At 46.8% G+C, this 20,371-nt stretch overlaps 1 protein-coding gene across 3 annotated transcripts in view; it reads right to left on the bottom strand.

Moving 5' to 3' along the window:
- The window catches only part of TSHZ2 (teashirt zinc finger homeobox 2), a 433,167-nt gene that overhangs the window by 173,064 nt on the left and 239,732 nt on the right, over positions 1-20,371 (bottom strand). The window contains exon 2 of one of the 3 annotated variants that reach the window (XM_045574932.1): positions 5,556-8,634. In XM_045574932.1, the coding sequence (XP_045430888.1) occupies positions 5,564-8,634 (3,071 nt within the window). In that variant the 3' untranslated portion in view covers positions 5,556-5,563. Of the gene's footprint in view, positions 1-3,683; positions 8,635-20,371 lie in introns of those variants that run through there. The other 2 variants (XM_045574933.1, XM_036418561.2) reach the window with 2 other exon arrangements.

The raw sequence follows: 20,371 nt of genomic DNA, 5'->3' as shown, positions 1-20,371 counted from the left end.
CTGCCCAGTCATTTATCAGCTGGGAAGACTGCAGTGTTTCCTCCCCCCCAACCCCCACCTTCAAATATATTTTTATTTATTTCAGAGAGGAAGGGAGAGGGGGAGAGAGACAGAAACATCAATGAATCATCGATCCACTGCCTCCTGCACTATTCAGGATCAAGCCTGCAACCTGGGCATATGCCCTGACCGAGAACCGAACCGTGACCTCTTATTTATGGCCAGGTAAGACTGCAAATTTATATACCTCAGGGGAGGCTGAGGGATGTGGCAGGACCCTATAGTGATAATATAGAATACAATTTTCTTGTGAACCTAATATGTGCTAGGCTTTATGGAAAAGAACTGCATACATTTACTTAATCCTCACAACTTTGACATGTCCATATTTTACAGGGCACATCAACCAGAAGAGTACAGGAGTTGGCGTTTGAACTTAGGCTCCAGAGCCTTGGCAGCCAGTGTCTTCCCCTAATATCACCCTGCCTCCTAAATACCAATCCCCTCTTCACTTCCCAAGGTGGACAGACACCCTCCCATGGGCACCATTTAACGTTTTCCCCAGACTTCCCATCTATGTCTGCCACTAGGCTCAAAGGTGTTCTCTTGTTCTGGCCATGGGTTCATTCCCTGGGATCAGCACTGTGTCGGGCATGGAGTGATGGTTTTCTAGCTAGGTGAAAACAATGAGTCTCAGAGGTTGTGGAATCTTGGGGAATTCACGCAGACACTCTGCCTCCATTTCCTCGCCTGGAATTTGGCTGAATCCACCTCTCCCTCACAGGCTGTTGTGGGAATACAGTGAAAGAATGTTCATGAACACCTGGGGCAGGCCTGGCACTTGTGCTGCTATACAGTCAGCACCACTGCTGGGTCACCACTACATGTCCATGTGGACTGCAGGCTGCTTCGGAGCCAAAGCACCACTGATATGAAAGCAATGCAGGGATGGAAGTCAGAAAAGAAGGAAGAAAGGACAGGAGAAGGGAGAGAAGGAAGAAAGGAATGACAGAGGGAAGGAAGGAGAGAAGGAGGAAGGGAAGGTAAGACTTATTTAATGGTTGAAGGAAGGTCAATGCCTCTTACAGATATTAATGAGTCCAGCACATCTCAACAACAAATAAAGAAACAACACTGTTGGTGAGGATGTGAAGAAAAGAGAAACCTCACTGGTGGAATTATAAATTGGTGCAGGCGCTATGGAAAACAGTATGGAGGTTCCTCAAAAAAATTAAAAATAGCCGAAACCGGTTTGGCTCAATGGATAGAGCGTTGGCCTGTGGACTGAAAGGTCCCGGGTTTGATTCCGGACAAGGGCATGTATCTTGATTGTGAGCACATCCCCAGTAGGGGGTGTGCAAGAGGCAGCTGATAGATGATTCTCTCTCATCGATGTTTCTAAGTCTCTATCCCTCTCTCTTCCTCTCTGTAATAAAAAAAATAAAAAAAAAAAAAAAAATCAATAAAATATATTTTAAAAAATTAAAAATAGAACTATCTTATGACCCAGTAATTCCACTTCTGGGTATCTATCCAAAGAAATCCAAAACACTAATTTAAAAAGACATGCACATTGCTAGGTTCATTGCAATGTTATTTACAATAGCCAAGGTATGGAAGCAACCTAGGTGACCGTCAATAGAAGATTGGATGAAGAAGACATGGTGCGTGTATACAGTGGAATCTTACTCAGCCATAAGAAAAGATGAAATCTTACCATCTGTAACAAATGGATGAACCTAGAGGGTACTGTGCCAAGCGAAATAAGTCAGACAAAGACCATTACCATATGCTTTTACTTATATGTGAAATCTAAAAAAAAACAAAAGAAATGAACAAACACAATAGAAATACACTTAGAGATACAGAAAACAAATTGGTGGTTGCCAGATGGGAGTGGGGTTGGTGGGATGGGTGAAAATGGGAAGGGATGAAGAAGTATAAATTGCCAGTTATAAAAACAGTCTTGGGGATGTAAAGCATAGCATAGAGAATATAGTCAATAATCTATAGTAATAAAAGCATAATATGCTAATTAGACTAGATGTTCTTCTGGACAACCTTCGGGATGAAGCTGGGCTGTGAGGGAAGCCAGGGACCAGGATGCCAGAGGGAAGCTTGTGCCAGCAGCAGGGGGAAGGAATGCCTACTCTTGCATGAATTTCATGCATCAGGCCTCTAGTATTGTAATAACTTTGTATGATGTTAGGTGGGCATTAGATTTTGTAAGTTATATAAATGTTGTGCACTTAAAACTAATATACTATTATATGTCAACTGTAATTGAAAAAAATTAGACTAGCCCATTTTGCTCTTCCAGATGGCCAGATAATCCATGTTGTTAGGGTTGCCAGATTTAGCCAATAAAAATACAGAATGCCCACTTACATTTGAATCTCAGATAAACAATGAATTTTGGCCATACTTATCGTACTATTTGGGACATACTTATCCTAAAACCTGAACTTCTAATTAAACTGGACATCTTGTGTTTTATCTGGCAACTTTACATGCTATTCACCATGAACATGGATTTTTATAAAATCATCCACATCAAAGGTGGCAGCTCATTGGACTAGAATTCATTCCTGCCACCAATTTCAAGGCTAAGTGTGCTGCTAAATGTATACACCATATCACATGGTAATTATAATTTCAAGTCCTTATGAATTTTAGATTCATTAATTTGCTTTTTACTTAATTTCTATTGTTTAATAGCATGTGGTTTTTAAAGGTACAGTATATACAAATACAAATTGAAATACTTTCAGATTACTGCTCTCCTTAAATAGGAATGCACATTTAATATTTGCTAATTATTATTTAATAAAAAGTGGTATTTAACATTTGGCAGAGCAATTTGCAATATTTAAGACATGCCCAAGGAAGGAAAGAAAATTCAAGTCAAAATTGGCATTTTATAGAGAATATCGATATAGTAAAGCCCCCAGCTTTCTCGAAAAATGTTGATCATGCTTTCTAAAACACAGGTCATTTTGTGTGGTTTGTGCTGTCATGCACACCAACAAGAATCAGAGTTCCAGATAACAGTGATCTAGTTTAGTGATCATTTAAAACCATATATGCTTCAGTCTAAGCAGTGGGCAAGGCCTGGCATAAATATTGTTCCAAAAGAGGATCTGAGGGCACAGGAATTCTTTTCTAAGTGACCAAAGCCTCCAAAAGCCACCTTTGTGCCATGGGGAACCATTCCGGCATATGGGCCTGTGTTTAGAACACCATAAACATACTCAACACCCACGCCCACTTCATGGTCACACAACACGCGCACACTCCCATGGCTTGAAATGAATCCCAAATACTCAAACCTGTGTTTCTGCAGGCCACCCTCAGAATCATAGACTCACAGTGTCTCCATCAGGATGGAGCAGATTTCATAGAAGGATAACCCTGTAATACGGGGCTCCAAAGGGCCAAATCAGAGATATTTATTCCTGAACAAATGCAGAGAGATGAGAAACAGAGCTATCCTATTCTATGCATTTAACAGCTGTCATACCTTTAGTGTAGGTTTTCCCCAAAATACTTGTTTACCTTTGCTTCCCTAGAACAGGCAAGCACTTTTCGGATTTTGACCATGGCTTCCTTTTTCTCCCCCATCTCCACTTCCACATCGCAGTGTTTGGGCAGTGATATTAATTTAAAAAATGATTACAAACCTAGCAGGTGGAAAATTGGTCTTTATTGTAGCACAAATAAACATTGCCTCTTTGTCCTTTTCACCATGGTTTGAACCTACTACTATGGGATTGGCAACATGTCTCTTCTCTTTGGATATTCTGTGTATATTCACCTTTTTTATTTTTTATTTTTTGGAAGGACCAGAAAAGCGTAATAGCAAGTTACATAAAACTTAAAATGTTATAGAGCAAATAAGTAGATATGCCAAGCCCCAAGCTCACGTGTAGATTCAATAGACGATTTTCAGCGTTTCTTTCAATAGTATGAGCTGAATAAATCATGCTTAGAAAGCAAGAGATGAATCTGCCAGTAACATGTTTTAATTATCATGATAAAAACATGCAAACAAAACAATAGTCTTCATTGGAGCCCAGAGAGCCATTGGAATTATGGGATGGTATCCCCTTTAGCAGAAGCTCTTAGATATTTTCACTGAAAGTCCCAGATCCTTTATTTCACGTGAGCATCTCACACTCCGCCAGCCTCCCTCCCTGTTGGGAAGTGAGCCCGAAACCACGTTATATATACACACCTGTCTCCACCTGGACCCTGCTAAGTGCTCATACCTCTGTGCATGAAAGCCTCCTATTGAAAAACAAACACTCTGACCATCGGAGATGAAGAGGGCTTCTACCTTGTTATTCGTAGCTGTTCATGTCTTAATGTGAATTAATCAAAAGGGCTCATCTGTAACCTAGCATAGCATAGCATAGACAGGACCAGCAAGTGCCAAAGCTTGGGTGGGTCCTCATCTTGGGGTGTGGCCTGTGGTGGAAGACACCCTTCATATATGTGAGGGTCCCCAACACATGGGGTGATGTCATGATGGAGGGAAGAGAAAAGGCAGCAGAGAAAATACAAACTGAGAGAAAAGGGATTTAAGACGCAGCCTCAAACACATTTGAAGATGGCCAGCGTGACTAGCCTGCCGAGGTATCTGACCGTGGTCTCTGTCCTCTTTTCTGGATGACATTGACAGTCTGGGCACTGGTGACTTTACAAGGCCCTGGCCTTCTATAATACACGATGCAAATCATCTTGAAACTGGGAGGCCCATGTGCATTGGCCATGGGTGGGCAGAAAGTCATCTGCTTCTTTATGTAAAGCACAAGCTCAGGGGCATGCATCGCACTCATCTTCCTTACAGGTGGACTCTGGAATTAGTCTATCCTAGAAAAGCAAAGATGAGAGAAGAAGATATGCCTCCTCTCTTTTCATCTCAGTGTTGTGCAGAGAATACTATTTTCTATCATCTGACTTCAGGGCAGATGCTCATTCCAGGGAAGCCTAAGGGAGGAATGAGCAAAGAGAAGGGGGCAGAGGGAGCGAGTGCTGACAGTAGCTGCAAAAAGCATTGATTACAAGTAATGATGATAAAGACAACTTTAAACTATTCATAAGCTGATTAAGAAATCTGCACAGGAACTCTACAGTCTTTATTCTGTGGATGGCCCTTTCTCTCTCACTTTCTAAGTCATCAGCATTCCTATGGAGAGGGGTGGTGGTGAAATGGGACGGGAGAGAAATTAGTACTTATTCATTAAAATGATGTGTAGCCTTGGGAGGCCCTGGCAAGCTGGGCCTTGGGAAACTACGGGTCTCACGGGTCATGAAGCAGGAATCTGTGAGCTCCATCTCCCTAAACCCATTTCGTTCTAATGCCAAAGTCTACACTGGAGAGACTGAGAGAACAGACAGGACTTGTTTATCATGTTCTAGTCTTTGTAAACCTAAGTCCTGTCCCAGTAGGCGACTGGCCTCTGGTACGGGAGACGTTAGCTGCCTAAGAGACCCATCTCCCTTCCAGGAACTCCTCCAAGGCCACCGTCACACCACTGGGAGCAAACCCATACCTGCGCAGCTATTCTTCATCCACGTCTGTTACAAACTGAGAGTGGTGGTCGGGTGACTTGCTGTGCGTTTTGCTTAGGTGGAGTTTTACTGCGTGTTTGCTCACAAATGTCCGAGAGCACAACTTACACTTGAACTTAGAGTCCGTGTCCTCTTCGCCAGCTATGGTTTCCGGAGACCTCTGAGCCGACGACACCCGGGAGATCTCTTGTTCCACCTTGCCTTGCTGCTCCACGGCCATGCGGGTCATGTCCTTCATTTGGAAGCCGAGGTGCGATTCCAAGTGGCTGATGTAAGTAGAAGGGGTTCTAAACTGGGAGGCACAGTCACTACAGTAAAAGATGGGGTGGCCCTTGTCCATGTTTTTCAGAAATTTCGTCCCGCCCGTTTTCCTAAGCTGGTACTTGACGTTGGCCAGCCAGTGGCTGATGGTGGTCATCGAGAGTCCCGTGAACTTTGAGATCTGCATCCGCTCTTGGGGGCCCAGGTCGGACAGCAGGTACTTGCCCTCCGACGTCTGGAAGAGGCTCGACGCGAACTGAGCCTGCAGGATCAGGAGGTGCTGGGGGTTCCAGTTGGACTGTCGGCCCTTTCTTTTATGCAACGTGGAGACCTCACTGGAGACGTCCTCGAAGCGCCTGACGTCCACCTCCAGCTTCATGGGCGGGACCCTGGAGGAGGCGGCGGGCTTCGGGGTGGTGGCTTTGGGGAGGACTTTGACCATGTCGGCGATGTCAGACAGAGCATGCTTCTGAGGCGGGGACGTGCAGGATTGTGCTTGCGAGGAGGACTCGGCTTTCTTGCTTTTGGACTTGGTCAGGTCGATGGGCTGGTCGTTGTTCTCAAACAGGTAGCGCCTGGACACGCTGGCTGGCCTCGCGGTGGCAGGACTCGAGGCCGGCTTGTCCATGGCGCTGAGACTGGACTTGTGAAACATAGAGATTGTGCTTGAGCTGGGGCTGGAGCAGGAAGGGGAGCGCAGGGGCTCCGTGGCTTTGCCCAGGTGGTTGTTCAGGACGGACTGCAGCGCGCTGAGCGGGTTGATGCACGGCAGGGCCGACGCGTGGTTGGCGAGGGCGCACCCGTTGCTGAGGGGAGACGCAGGCTCCAGGGGCTGAGTTTTCTCCTTCTCGCCGCCCTCTTTTATCAGCTTGTCCTCCTCCTTCGGGGGGCAAGGCTCAGGCTTTTTGGATTCGGAAGGGGGTTCGCTGTTGGAGCAAGACTCCCCCTCACTGTGGCTGAAAGATGACGCTTCTTCACGGGGACTTTCCTTCCCACACTCCTTCACTGTTTCCTCCCTATCTTCTGGCTCCTTTTTCACTTGAGTGTATGGGGCCAGGTTCGTGGGCACAGAAACCAGGGGCATGACTTTCCACTTGGGAGCAATTGGCCTCAACTTGTTGGTGAGGTTGGGCCGCATCTGCAGCACCTGGGAACCCAGAGGCAAGGAGGCCTTGGTGCCCTCCGACAGCTGGTAGGCAGCGTGGATGCTGGGGTATGCGCTCCAGCTGGGAGCCCCGTTTTGGGCCTTGTTGATGGCTGTGGTGACAGTGTTTTCCAGTGATTTCAGGATGTCCCCTCCACCCTTGGAGCCATCTTCCAGATCCTCCTCCCGTAGGTACTGATACTTTATGGTAGGGTCTAGCGGTTTTTGTAGAGGGTCTTCATAGTCCTCGCTTTTCACGACTTTCTCCTCCTTGGTGGCCTCCTCTGGCTTTTCTTTCCTACCCTCCTTCTTTATCTCAGTCGTGGAAGCGGCACAGTCCGAAGCTGAATTACTCGATGGCTTGGGAGCCAGAGAATCGCTGTTGGGAGCGTCGGACAAAGACTGCATTTTCTCCACTGCCAGTGGGTCTAACACCAGCTGCTTCCCTTTCTTGGAGGCAGAGCTGGTGACCTTGAGAAAGTGTCCTGTGACCATCATGTGGGTGGTGAGCTGCTGCAAGGTGTCGTGGGAGCTCCCACACTCCATGCACTTGAGGATCTGGGACTTGCAGGCCTCGAACTGCCAGGTGTAGCTGGCGCCGTTCTGGTAGCCGTAGCGGTTGTTGGAGGACAGCTGCAGGCTGCTGCCCTTTGGGGACGAAAATGAGTCCGCAAACGACCCCGTGGTGGAGTCCGGGGAACACGGCCGGTTGACATCAAAGACGCGCTTCTTGGCTGGAGTGACCATCTTGGATGAAATGGTGGGGACGGGCTCCTTCAAAGGCACTTTTTGGTAATGTTTTGTTTTGATCATGTGGACACTCAGATCCTGGAGGGAGTCAAAAGAGTCGCCGCAGAACATGCACTTTAGCACCTTCTGGGCGTCCTCCTTGTCCATGTCCTGGAAGGCCCGCTTGCGGGGCTTGGAGTAGCTCAGGGGCCGAAGCTTGTCCTTTTTGCGGTTGTCGTCTTGGTAGTGGCCCGTCTCGTTCATGTGCACGGTCAGCTCAACCAGGGTGTCGTAGGCGGCGCTGCACTGGCGGCAGCGGAACCGGCTGGCCCCAGTGAACACGCTCCCGCATGCCTTGCTGCTCTGCCGGTACAGCTGCACCGAGCTGAACAGGCTGGGCTTTGACACGGATCGGGACGGCAGGTTCTGCTGCAGGCTTTTGGACAGAGCGTCTTGGTGCCAATCAAAATCCGTCTTGCTGCTGCCATTTCGGGTGTCACAATGCCGCCGGTCACTGTTGGACAGCTTGAAGCCCAGGCCCAGGCCCGACCAGTAGGAATCAGACAAGATGTTGGCGTAGACGGCCGTCATTTTGTCCATGCAGTTGTGGGCTTCCCCGGGCAGCTTGGGCCGAGCGCCGGCTGTCTTGTCCAGGGCATCCCGACCGCACACACTCTTGATGTCGGACACAGGGTCACTGGCATCACTCAGCAGAGACTCGCTCTCCGCGTCCTGGTTGGACAAGTGGCTGCCCGGGGAGTTCTGGTAGCTGAAGCAGCCCTTCGGCTCCGGACCCATGTCTAGCTCCTCGTCTGTCCCGGGGTCATTGCTGCTCTGCAGTTGAACCACGGAACCACTGTCTTCCTCCTCTTCCTCTTCTTCTTTTATCTCCTCCTGGTCCTTCAGCTGCTCCTCCTGGGCGTAGCCTGCAAGACAAGAAGAGATGAAATATCAGCACCAGGTCACAGGCTCCATCCTGATTTCCACTGGGACAAGGGCTTTCCACATCCCACCGAAGAGCAATCTGTCTACATGTGCAGGGGGGGCAGTTGGGGGAGAGATCAGGCCAGCAGGAGAGGGCAGTGGGGATGACCAGGCCAGCAGGAGAGGGCAGTTAGGCAATGGATACAAGAAAAGCCAAATGATGCCCTTCGCGCTACCTAACCCTACTCGGCTTCTTTTTGTTGTTGTTAATTCTTACCCAAGGATATGTTTCCATTGATTTTTTAGAGTGTAAGGAAGAGGGAGAGACAGAGAGAAGCATCCGTGTGAAAGATACACATCAACTGGTTGCCTCCTGCATATACCCTGATCAGGGCCAGGGAACCTGGCAACCAAGGTATGTGCTCTTGATCAGAATCAAACCTGGGACCCTTCAGTCTGTGAGCCTGTGCTCTATCCACTGAGCCATCCCGGCTTGGGCCTCCTTGGCTTCTTAATTGGCAGGAGCTATAGTTCTTCCAAATGCCCAGAATGCTAAGTGAGTAATTGTCATTTTTAAGGAATAGCACTCTAATATTCCTTTAATGGGACAGTTGCTAAATTCTTGCTTATGACTTTCAGGAAAGCTGGACTAAAATCCAAATCCAATCAAAGTCATATCTCTACCGAGAAGGATGTTGTTCATAAGAAAGCTAAGATTTGACCTTTGGCATCTCCATGGTAAGGTTTACCAAGACACTTGGGGCTACTGGCATACAATCATTTAGTCAGTCATTTTTGAGTGCTCAGAAGTAATCTGAACGTACAGCCTCATCTTCATGAGAGCCAGTCCTTTTGTTCTATTTTTTTAAAAAAATATTTTTTATTGATTTTTTACAGAGAGGAAGGGAGAGAGATAGAGAGCCAGAAATGTCGATGAGAGAGAAACATCGACCAGCTGCCTCTTGCACACCCCCCACCGGGGATGTGCCCGCAACCAACGTACATGCCCCCGACCAGAATCGAACCTGGGACCTTTCAGTCCGCAGACCGACGCTCTACCACTGAGCCAAACCGGTTTCGGCTTCTTGTTCTATTTTTATTTGTAGAGCATCACACAGCAGGAAGAGAGATTATGGAGTCCTAAAAAAGATCTTCCACTGATAGCCCAAAAATTATGTAAACTCAGCAAACAATGATCTTATATAATAAAAGCCTGGGTGGCAACACGTGACACCCTCGAGCAATGCCATCACAAGGTGGCCACTGCAACATCATCATAAGATGTGGCCACAAGATGGTTACCACAAGATGGCCAGCAGGGGGAGGGTAGTTTGGGGTGAGATCAGGCTGGCAGGGGAGGGAAGTTGGGAGTGACTGGGCCTGCAGGGGAGGGCAGTTAGGGTTGACCAGGCCTGTAGGGGAGGGCATCTGGGTGCCATCAGGGTGGCAGGGGAGGGTAGTTGGGGCGAGATCAGGCCTGCAGGAGAGGAGAGGGCAGTTGGGGGCAATAAGGCCAGAAGGGGAGCAGTTAGGCTTCAATGAGGCTGGCAGGGGAGCAGTTAGAAGGCAATCAGACAGGCAGGCAGGCAGGCGAGTGGTTAGGAGGTTTAGGACTGATCCCTTTGAGCCTAAATCGGACATCCCCCAAGGGGTCCCAGATTGGAGAGGGTGCAGGTTGTGCTGAGGGACACCCCTAGTGCATGAATTTCATGAACCAGGACTCTAGTTTTAAAATAATAGCAAATGGTGTCAGAATGGGAGATTTGGGGACTATCTTACTATTCTCAAACAGGTTTATGAAAACCTTTGCAGACAAGGTGGAAAATTTGCTCTCAGTCTTGTGCCTATAATTTCAAATGCACTGTGATTTGTGGGGAACTGCCAGGAGGTGCCAATTTTAAGTGTGATTTGTAGATGCAAAATGCTATTGGGGATGCATGCTTTTTCCTTTCTGAAAGGATTTAAGACCCATAATTGCACAGGGAAAATGAAGGCATGAGAGAGTGGGCGCAAAGGGAATTAATGGGCAAATAGCCATTCATGGAGATGAGGAATGGGACTATTAGTGCCCAGGTGCTCATTTTCTTCACTGGCCATTTTCAGAGCCACATGGATAAAATGCAACCAAAGAAACACCAAGGCAAGGGTGATCCAGCCTTAGATTTGCAAGGCCTGCATGATCTCAGAGCAGTGCCTTCCTTCTGAGCCTCTATCTCCCCCTCAGTGCATGTGGGAAAAACCCCAGGGAAGTGGCAATATTCCCATTCACCAGGGAATGAGAAGGGGGATCATGCATTGGTGGTCTGTCCTGTAGGCAGGCAGAGGGTTAGGAGGAAAGCGGCGGGGGGGGGGGGTTGTTGGGGGTAAAGCAGCTGCAGTAGCAGCCCCAAAGGCTCCTGCTACTGAGGAGGAATATTAGTGAGCAATCACTCTCCTAAGACCTATGCTGACCACACTGTGAATGCATTCTTTCATTTCATCTCATATCTACATGGAGTAGGAACTATTATTATTTCCATTTCCCAGATGGGGAAACTGAGGCTTTCAGGTTAAGGAATTTGCTCAAGACCACACAGCTAGTATCATAGTCATGACATGTACCCTGTCTGATGAGAGAATCCATGGTCTTAACTACCAGGCTCCACTTTCTATTACCAACCAATTGAATAAGAAAGTGCTGCAGAGACACCAAGGTTAAAGGTTAGCAGTGGAAGTTCACTGAAATGTCACTAAATGGATAACCACCTGGGAGGGGAGAGTTGTGGGAGTTCTGGGGACAAGAGCTCATGATTTTAAGGGCACGGTACCATCAAACAAGATGAAATGTAAAAATTGAGTCTGGCTATCAGATTCATGGCCGTGCTCAGTATTTTATTGCTCTTGGTGTTGTGTTTTCACTTTCCTAGCAAGTTGACAAGTGGGTTTTTCATGAAACTGGTGTGCTGGTTTCTAGTTCCATAAATTAATTTCCAGACATAAAAGCTACTCGATCTGGTCAAACAACCAATAATAAGTGATCACTGCTTACAAGCAAACGCTGGTTCAAAAATAGCTGAATGACTGAATTAGATCACCCCCTCATCCTCATCGAATTTTCTTTTTTTCTTGGACTAATTTGCATGTTTGCAAAAGGAGTCAAATCATTAAATTCAAGGAGAATGTCTGTTATAAAATAATAAAGTTGTTACAAAGCCAACCAATATGCTTAAAAGAATTGGGAAAATTTTATCAACCAAGAGGAGTCCCTCCTGAGAGTTAGAGGGGTATTGTCACTTTTGCTCTGGGACAACACATGTTACCCAACACATGTTCCTGCTAAGACACAGTCACTACACTTACGGGGAATGTAACAATAGAAACAAAGAAAAATGCATGCGCACATGCACACACAGACACACACAGAAGGGAAAAAATTTAAGAAAAAAAGAGGGCTTTCTGTCATCACAGCTGGCTAAGGGAGTTGCTAAGGTTTTTCATCTCAGTATTTTCAGTGCCTAGCACAGGGCCTGATACTTAGTAGGAAGCTGGGAAGTAATTCATGTTATTTTGTGTGGGTTGATGAAAGACACATTTGTGTGAATGTATGTATGTACACACACACACACACACACACACACACACACACTCCAGCCTGTATAGTCATTTTTGCACAAGGAGGAGAGAAGTGTTCTTTCTTTCTTGCTGACAGTTGGAAGCTGAGCTCTGTGGACCAGCTCAACTCCACAATCCACTTTGTCCTTCTAAATGGATTCCCCAGAAGAGAAGTCGGAGACAGCCAACGCCTGCCCCACAGTACAGATAGAATTTTCTGCTTAATTAGGCATTGGCATGTTTACTATCGCCTTTACAGGAGAGTAACTCGTGCTGGGAGACCCTTCTTGTCTGTTTTCTTCTGCAGAACAGACTAAAGCTTATGCACCCGATAAGGTAATACAGTGAAAAGCTTCATAAAAAAAAGTGCCGAAGCATCCGTCAAAGTCAGTGTATTAGAACAATGGCGGCAGGTTCCAAGTAATTTTTAAAAACACATGTTAATACTATACATTTAGAACTGCTCACCTCACTTAAGTGGCTTTGTCTGCCACGGGCAGCTGAGGCAGAAGAGGGAGGGCAGCCAGAAGGAGGTGATTGGGCCGGATAATGAGCATCTGTCTCTCTCACGCTCTCTCTTTCTCTCTCGATGATTTGTTTAATAAGCTTGCTTCATGTGGGAGCTTTGGTGAAGTGAATGAGTGGCAAGTTTATTCTTATGAATACTTATTTAGAAGATGATCACCATTCCACTGAGACACGGTGAGAAAGGACTGTTGTCTGTAGAACCTCCTTGATTCCGGGTAAAAGATGAACCATCTTTCATTCCGAACTAAATTCCTCATTTCCTCCCTTCCCACAGTCCAACTCTGGCCACAGGGAGCATCTCCGTTGCCAGGACAGCTGACTCATGGGCAAACCCCGTCAGTGCTATGCAGGAATGACCCACACGAGAGCTTCTCTCCGCTCCACTCCCAGCCTCCGCTCTGCTGAGTCCACCATCGTTCGCTTGGGTGACTGAATGACTCCAGCCTATTTTTCAAAGAACTGCTAGCACATTTGTTGTGAAAGGTATTAGGTGGTGACATTGCTCTGTTTCAACTCCTGTAATAGCATTCTGCTGTACCTACAGTAAAATCCCAGCCCTTGGCATGTCACACAGAGCATGAGGATTGGGCCTGGCCTCTCTGCTTTGTTGCTCTCGCCCTGCTGTCCATGCCTAAGGCACAGCAGTCCGCAAGCTCCTGCTTCATCGCCCACCCTTCACACGGTTCTTTGCAACTGATGATTTCTCTAGCAGCTAAGTTCTTTCTTCGGACCCTCCCATAGTTGCTTCTTTTTCATTCTCCAGGTTTCAGCTCAAATGGCCCCTCTCTGTGCAAAACTAGATCATATCAACCCACGTGCTGAAATCCTTATGGCACTCAGTACACTTGGAAATTGTGTTTGTTTCTGATTACATTCTCTCCCAAGATATAAAGACCAAATGTCTGTCCCTCTGAAGACAGAGGCCTTGCTTCCCCCTGCACTGAGGGCACACCCTGGCACAGAATGACACCCATGAACTCCGAGTGAATGAGTGAATAGGTAGGTCATGCAATGGATGGGGGCCACTCCATGGGCAAACTGGCTCCACTTCTCAGCCATGTATTGGCACCTGTGATGGGTATAGTACTCCCTACCCCACTGCCTCCTCCCAACAAGGGTCAAGTGTGAATGAGAACCACCCGATCAAGCTTTTTCAATGAAGAAATCAGAAGGACTGTACCTACATCATCTCTTCAGAACAACTCCACCTCCAACTTTGCTGCTAGCAATCCCTGATCTGTGGATTTAGACTTGGAAGTGTGAAGATTGCAGATAAGCACCAAGACTGCAAAATATCAGAAAACACATCCTTTGGGGGAGCAGACTTTGATTCATAAAAGACTCACACGTGGGAACTTGGAAAGTATGGACTGATTTGTCATGGACAGGTGCATTTGCTGTTCCAACAGGCATGTTACACAAACATTAGGGAGGGCTTCTTCTGAAGTCTTGGCTTAAAAAAGGAGAAATGTATTGGAGAAATACACATGCTGCAAAATTTTGAATTTTGGAAACAAACCCTTAATGTTTAGAAATTACCTCTTATATTAAAGGTTAGAAAAAACAAGGAGAGACAATTAAAAAGATAAAACAACCTCAATTGCTCCAGAAATATTTAGTCAGAATGATTTAATAAAATTGTGCAAAATAATTCAGGGTGGCCTGTGGTTCAATGACAGATGTTTTTGCTGGGTGCCCATTTGTGTGGTGGCCTTGAGAATCCACAATAAAGTGTTTTGACAAAACATTGATGGTTTCTAGAGTGGCAGCGGAATTATCATGAGCATAGAATATAAAGCTCAAGAAGGCTGATTTCAGACACTAGCCCAGAATTCAACCAAGACCTCATTTAAAAACACATCCGGAGGTGACAGGATCATCTTCGCCAATCTACCCCACTAAATGACAGTTTAAAATCACATGAAGATTCCAGTGGGCAGGCAGAACGTAAATGAGGAGGTTGCAAGAGTTTCTTGCCATATACCCAGTAGATATGCTAACTGATGACACGGAGGAGGTCTCCCTGTCAGGAGCCTCTAGTGTTTTGGTGACCATGGTCGAGTACGGCTACAATTATTGGCACTAATTGGCACTCCTGTTGGCAGGCTGAGGAAAGAGATGGAGGATTTAGTGCAAGGAGGCCAAGCTTTTTTCAGTGGTGGCCTGGCCCTGGGTGGACTCCCAGGAAGGCCCAGTTGAAGGGACCTGTCTGCTTTGTGTTTCAGGAGGTGATTGCTGGGGGTGGGAGAGACCCCTGACACCATTCACTTTACAGAGAACCCAGGAACACAAGCCAAGGCCTGGCCTCCCTGCCGTCCAAAGAAATCATCCAAGTTCACGCACATTTCTATCAGGAGCACTTTCAACTGGAAAAACAATATTCGTGCACATGGAGCTTTATCCCTGCCACACCAGGTGTAACTTATCCTGAGTGTGGCTTGCACACCCAGATGGAGAGAGAAGGCATATTTCCTCCTCTATGAACACAGGACCAGGGCGCTCTCTGTCTAAAGGGATGTTGACAATGCACTGGGTGCCATGAGGGGCGACTTCTCCCACGCTCCTAAGTGCTCTGCGGAGATGGAGAACTTTCTGAAAGTTATTAAAGATAGCAATGTCTCTCCTCTTATTTCCTGTAGACCATTCAGTGGGTTGGAACATTCTCCATGTGCAATGGATGCATAGCAGGTGGGGTCTGTATGAAATAAGAAGTGCATTTGCTTAATGTACCATTGTGGTGGGCACTTTCCTGGGTCATCGCCACAGCTCATCTGCCAAGTTCTTTTCTAATCATGTTTTGTGACTTTGTCTACACCTCAGTCATCAGCAAAAAAGGACGAAGCTAGTCAAAGTGCGGGGAAGTGAGTACTCTGCTGTGCCTTTGTGTTTATCTGTTTATTCAATCAAGATGTTGTGCAGCCAGCACATGCAAGGTACTTTAAGTCCAGTTTCCCTGAGAATTGCATCACAGTGCTCTCCGAAGGCCACGGCGGGTAGAGAGGGGTGTTGTGGGGAGAAGCTGCACACACACGGAGAGGGAAGGTCATGCATTCCTGGAGGAAGGCAGGTGACTTAAACGGGCACAGCAGGTCAGGTGGGAGGGAGACAATCTGGCACCCACAAGAGAGATGCAGTGGTGCTGTGGGTAACTGGAAAGTTGATGCCACAAGGAAAGAGCACAGCTGCTGCTCAAGGAGCAGCTGGGGGTGGTCTAGGGTTTTGGATAATTTGTATGGACAAACCATGTGGATGAAATCAAGTATGTCTGGGGCCCATCCATTTGTCCATTTGTAAACCCTGCACCAAGGGGCCCAGGGGAGGCAAAGAGATTGAAGATCAGGCATGCCTCTCTGGTGCTTCCTCATATCAGCTCTTTGGCTTGATCATCTGTCGATCCCAAAAAGCAGTGACTGTCCCAGGGCTGCCCACCTCCCAGGCTGTGTCTGGGCAAAGGGCAGCCCTGGACCAGTGCTGTAGCATCCCCAGGAAAAATTGTTAGAAATGCAAACTCTCAGCCCCACCCCAAGTTCATGGAACAGAAATCATGGAACAAGATTCCTGGGAAGGGGGGGGAAGGGGGGAGACACATGCCTGCTGTACAGGACAAAATTGTAATTAGTACCAAAATATTTAGCCAGTTGGCTTCTCCCTGCTCAGGTCTGTATGAGGGTATGGGTACAGCTTTGTGAAAAGAGAACACGACTTTGAGAATTCTAACCCCTTTCCAGGGGTCAAAAGATAAAACGGACCTGGCTGGTGTGGCTCCTTGGGTTGGGCGTCATCCTATGCACGGAACGTCACACATTTGGTTCCTGGTCAGGGCACAGACCTGGCTTGCAGGCTCGATCCCCAGTACGGGGTGAGCAGGAGGCAGCCGACTAATGTTTCTCTCTCTCCTTCCCTTCCTCTCTCTCTCAAAATCAATAAAAAGTCTTAAGAAAATACAAGACAAAACACCTGTGGCTTAGACAGTTGCTCCCAGTTTGTAATGAGAAATACGGAGCAAGAGAGCAATGGTAGTCACTGATTTAGGTGCTGACCAGCTAATGAACAGACAGGATGGCCTACTGGCCTGGTTTCAAATTTGCCGATTACCACTGAAATGGGATTTTGGGAAAGTACTGGGACTTCCAGAAGCTCAACCTCCTCATCTATAAAATGAGCCTGATGGCAGTATTCACTGTACAGTTACGAGGATCAAATATGATAAAGTGTGTCCTCCAGATTTCCCAGGCCTGTCCTAAGTACTTCATTTTATTTAAAAAAATATTTTTAAAATGGATTTTTAGAAAGAGAGGAAGTGAGAGGGAAAGAGGGAAAAATACCTATCAGTGGCTTCCTGCATACCCCCTGCAGATCAAACCCAAAACCCAGGTAATGCCCTAACAGGAAATTGAACAGGCAACCTATCTGTACATGGATGATGCCCACCCAACTGAGTCACCAGTCAGGCCCGTTCTATCACTTTACAAATAACATATGTTCTGATCGCCATTTGAACCCACAGAGGCTGGAACCCATTGGCCATGGCAGTCTGTTGGCCCTCACTCCTGCCCCGTGCTAGCAGCTTCTCCATGGCATTTGCCCCAGAGATGAGCCAGCTTGGTCTGTGTCAAGCACAGACAAGAATTTCCTCCAGTTTGGGGTTTGTTGCTTGCTATTAAATCATTCCTACAAGGTGCCAGTGGTCTGTGTGTCGGGAACTTCCCTGGAAGTGATGTGCAAACATCGAATAGCAACTTATTAGGTCATTACCCATAATGATCATGTCTGTAATCTTCAAGAAATGAAGTAACTGTCATCTGAGAGGAGAGATCTTTGTTAGAGGCCTTGGGTGTTGCATTGAAAGGGATGACTAATGCTCCAAGCAGAAGGTCTCCTCCACAAATGCTTTGTGCTCAGCCACCTAGGATCTCATCCAGCACGTATGCGTATTGGGCGATGTCATGGTGACAAGGTTAAAAAGCAGAGTGAGAAAATATTCATGAGGAAGGGTGAGGAGAGGGCCACATCATAAGCTTTCTGGTAGTTCCAGTTTAGAAATCATTGTCCTTAGATTATCCTCACAGTGAGGGATGCATAAATCAGGAGCAGGCGGATAAAACTACGTGCACTGAAGCAGGAAGCAGAAACTCCCCAGTGGGAGGAGACTCTCCAACCCACCTGTGAGTTTTAGGCTTTGTCTTTTCAACTGGTAGCAACTATTATCAGCAAGATGTGCCTGCTGATTTTCTATACATTTTTCCCAAATAGGGATGTATAAACACTTGCACATAAGCAGTTCCTTCTAAGACTGTGTGTGTGTGTGTGTGTGTGTGTGTGTGTGTGTGTTTGCCAAGAAAGGAGACAGAGAATCATTGTCCAGAACAGCCTCCTGAAAGTATGAGAAACTGATGCACCATTTGTATTTTTTCAGACAGATATTCCCAGTTTACTTGAAATAACATCATTAGCACAGCCATTTACAGAGTGAGCAGGTGATCTTGTTTCCCTCTTGCCTGGCTTCAAGTCAAACATCTCTCTCTCTCTCTCTTCCTCTCTCTCTCTCTCTTTGGCAAATGTTGCTTCTTTCTCTGAAATATTTCATGCACATAATGGATAATGACCACTTCTCATTGCCTTTTCTCAAAAATGTCTAACTGCATTAGCCAAGAACAGACCAATTTTAACCTGCTGCTTTGCTAAGTTCATAGCTGTGACCACATCCCATTAAGAAAAAAAGAGAGAAAAAGACCACTGCTCCCTCTGAGGCGCTGTCAGAGAGTGAACGGCCTTTGCTTCTCGGGAAACACGTCTTTGCTGTCTCCAGGATCACAGAAGTCAAGGTGCAAAGACCTTTCATGTCTTGGGCTCAGTCCTCAGCCAGGGAAACACCTCCCTGACCTGGTCTTCTTTAGTTCTCTAAGTAATGGCTCAGATGCTGGACTTCCACTTCTTCATTGTGGATTCCCCATCAGCATCATCACGTGACCATCCTGGCTGAGAGTACCACGTTGTACAGACTCCTAACATCCTTTTCCATTTTCCCACCTGGAGCGAAGCAGGGTTTTCTCCCTGATACAACCTGATCAAATCTATGGACTGCGGAGAACTCTTAGCTCAAGCTTCCCAGATGTGCTTTAATCCTTTTGTCAGCAGGCAAGTAGCCACTGCACTGATCCTCGGAATCTTCAGTGATTGGGACTCTCAGCTTTGAGGCAGCTTATGCTCTACTTTAAAAAGTCCTGCTAGCAATCAGCTATTGAAAGCAAATGCCTATGTCACAGCCCGTGGGCTAATGTCTTTATACCTATTCCATGACTTCGTCCCCCAATAGCACTGTATGTTGTTCAAATTTCATCTTCACATGAGACGATGAAGTTGAGTGGCAGAGAATGTTGATTACGTCTCCGGAGACAGCCAGCTGAATTGGGACTTGGATTTGGGTCTGTTGGACTCTAGACCCTAAGTGGAACTCTTCCCTTTTCCTCAGTCTCTGTACCCAAGTCAATGCTATTTTAAACTAAATCAAAATTCTGCCAGTCTCAGCCATGTCCAAGCCACCTCGGTCAGTGGCCATCCCATATATTCCTGGAGGATGCTGTGGCCTCCTCATTGGTCTCTTTACCTTAGTCAAACAACTCATCTTTTTTCCCACCTCAGACCTCAGTCCCATCACTGTCCTCTTTGCTGAGGTCTCTAAAGCCAAATTTCTAATGCTGTTGCTGAACTTGCCAAATTCTTTCCTTTTTTTAAAGCCCTTTGAATTTATTTTCTCCTAAATGGAAGCCTTTGCTGTTTTCCTATGTCAAAGTCTTTCTCAATCTTTCAGCCTGAGCTCAAATACCTATCCTCAGAGAGGTCACCCCCGATCGCTGAAACTCCTGCTCACTCACCCAGGTCCCCAACTGCCAAGGTTATTTTCTATCTCAGTCTCCACTCCCCATTTTTATTTAAAGTCCTTATCTCAACTTGTAATTATCCCCCTCCCAACCCCCTGATTCACTCATTTGTCCTCCCAGTAAGACTCCCTGAAGCAGGTTGATTCTGTCTGGCTCACCACTATATCCCACAGCTGTCCAGGCCAACTTGGTCAAATATGTGTTGCATAGAGGAAGAAAGAACTGAACGAGTGAGTGATTGCATCTGTAAAGCATGATTTTGTCTCACAGACAAACTTAGGTTGTACCCACTGGTCTTAATCCATTTCAAGCCATAGAAAATGACAAAAAAGCCCCTTCCACAGGATATCCTACTGGGTGGTGGAGGGGTCCACATGGTCTGCCTGGGAGGCAAAGGAAGCCAGGGATGGGTAGGGTGAGGGTTCAGGGTCATCAGAATGACCCTCCTTCCTCAACCCTGAAACCTCTCCCTCTCTGCTCCTTCTTGTCACACACCCTACTACTTGACTTTTTTGTTCACTTGGTGTGAGGCAGACCAAGAATTCATCTATGTAAGATCTAAAGACTCACACTCTTACCTTGTCTTGGCACCATAGGTGAACGGGTCTACTTATCACTTCCTGGCAGATGGGATCTACAGAGCCAATTGGGTCACCATCGCACTGACTCAGTGGTTCTCAGGCAGGAGTGAATTTGTGTCCCAGGAGACCTCTTTGGTTGTTAGAGCTGGAGAAGGGGT

Source organism: Pipistrellus kuhlii, unplaced genomic scaffold (genome assembly GCF_014108245.1).
Source record: "Pipistrellus kuhlii isolate mPipKuh1 unplaced genomic scaffold, mPipKuh1.p scaffold_m20_p_6, whole genome shotgun sequence".
NCBI lineage: Eukaryota > Metazoa > Chordata > Mammalia > Chiroptera > Vespertilionidae > Pipistrellus > Pipistrellus kuhlii.
Note: the sequence above shows the minus strand (reverse complement) of the source record. Positions and strands in the feature narration are given on the sequence as shown.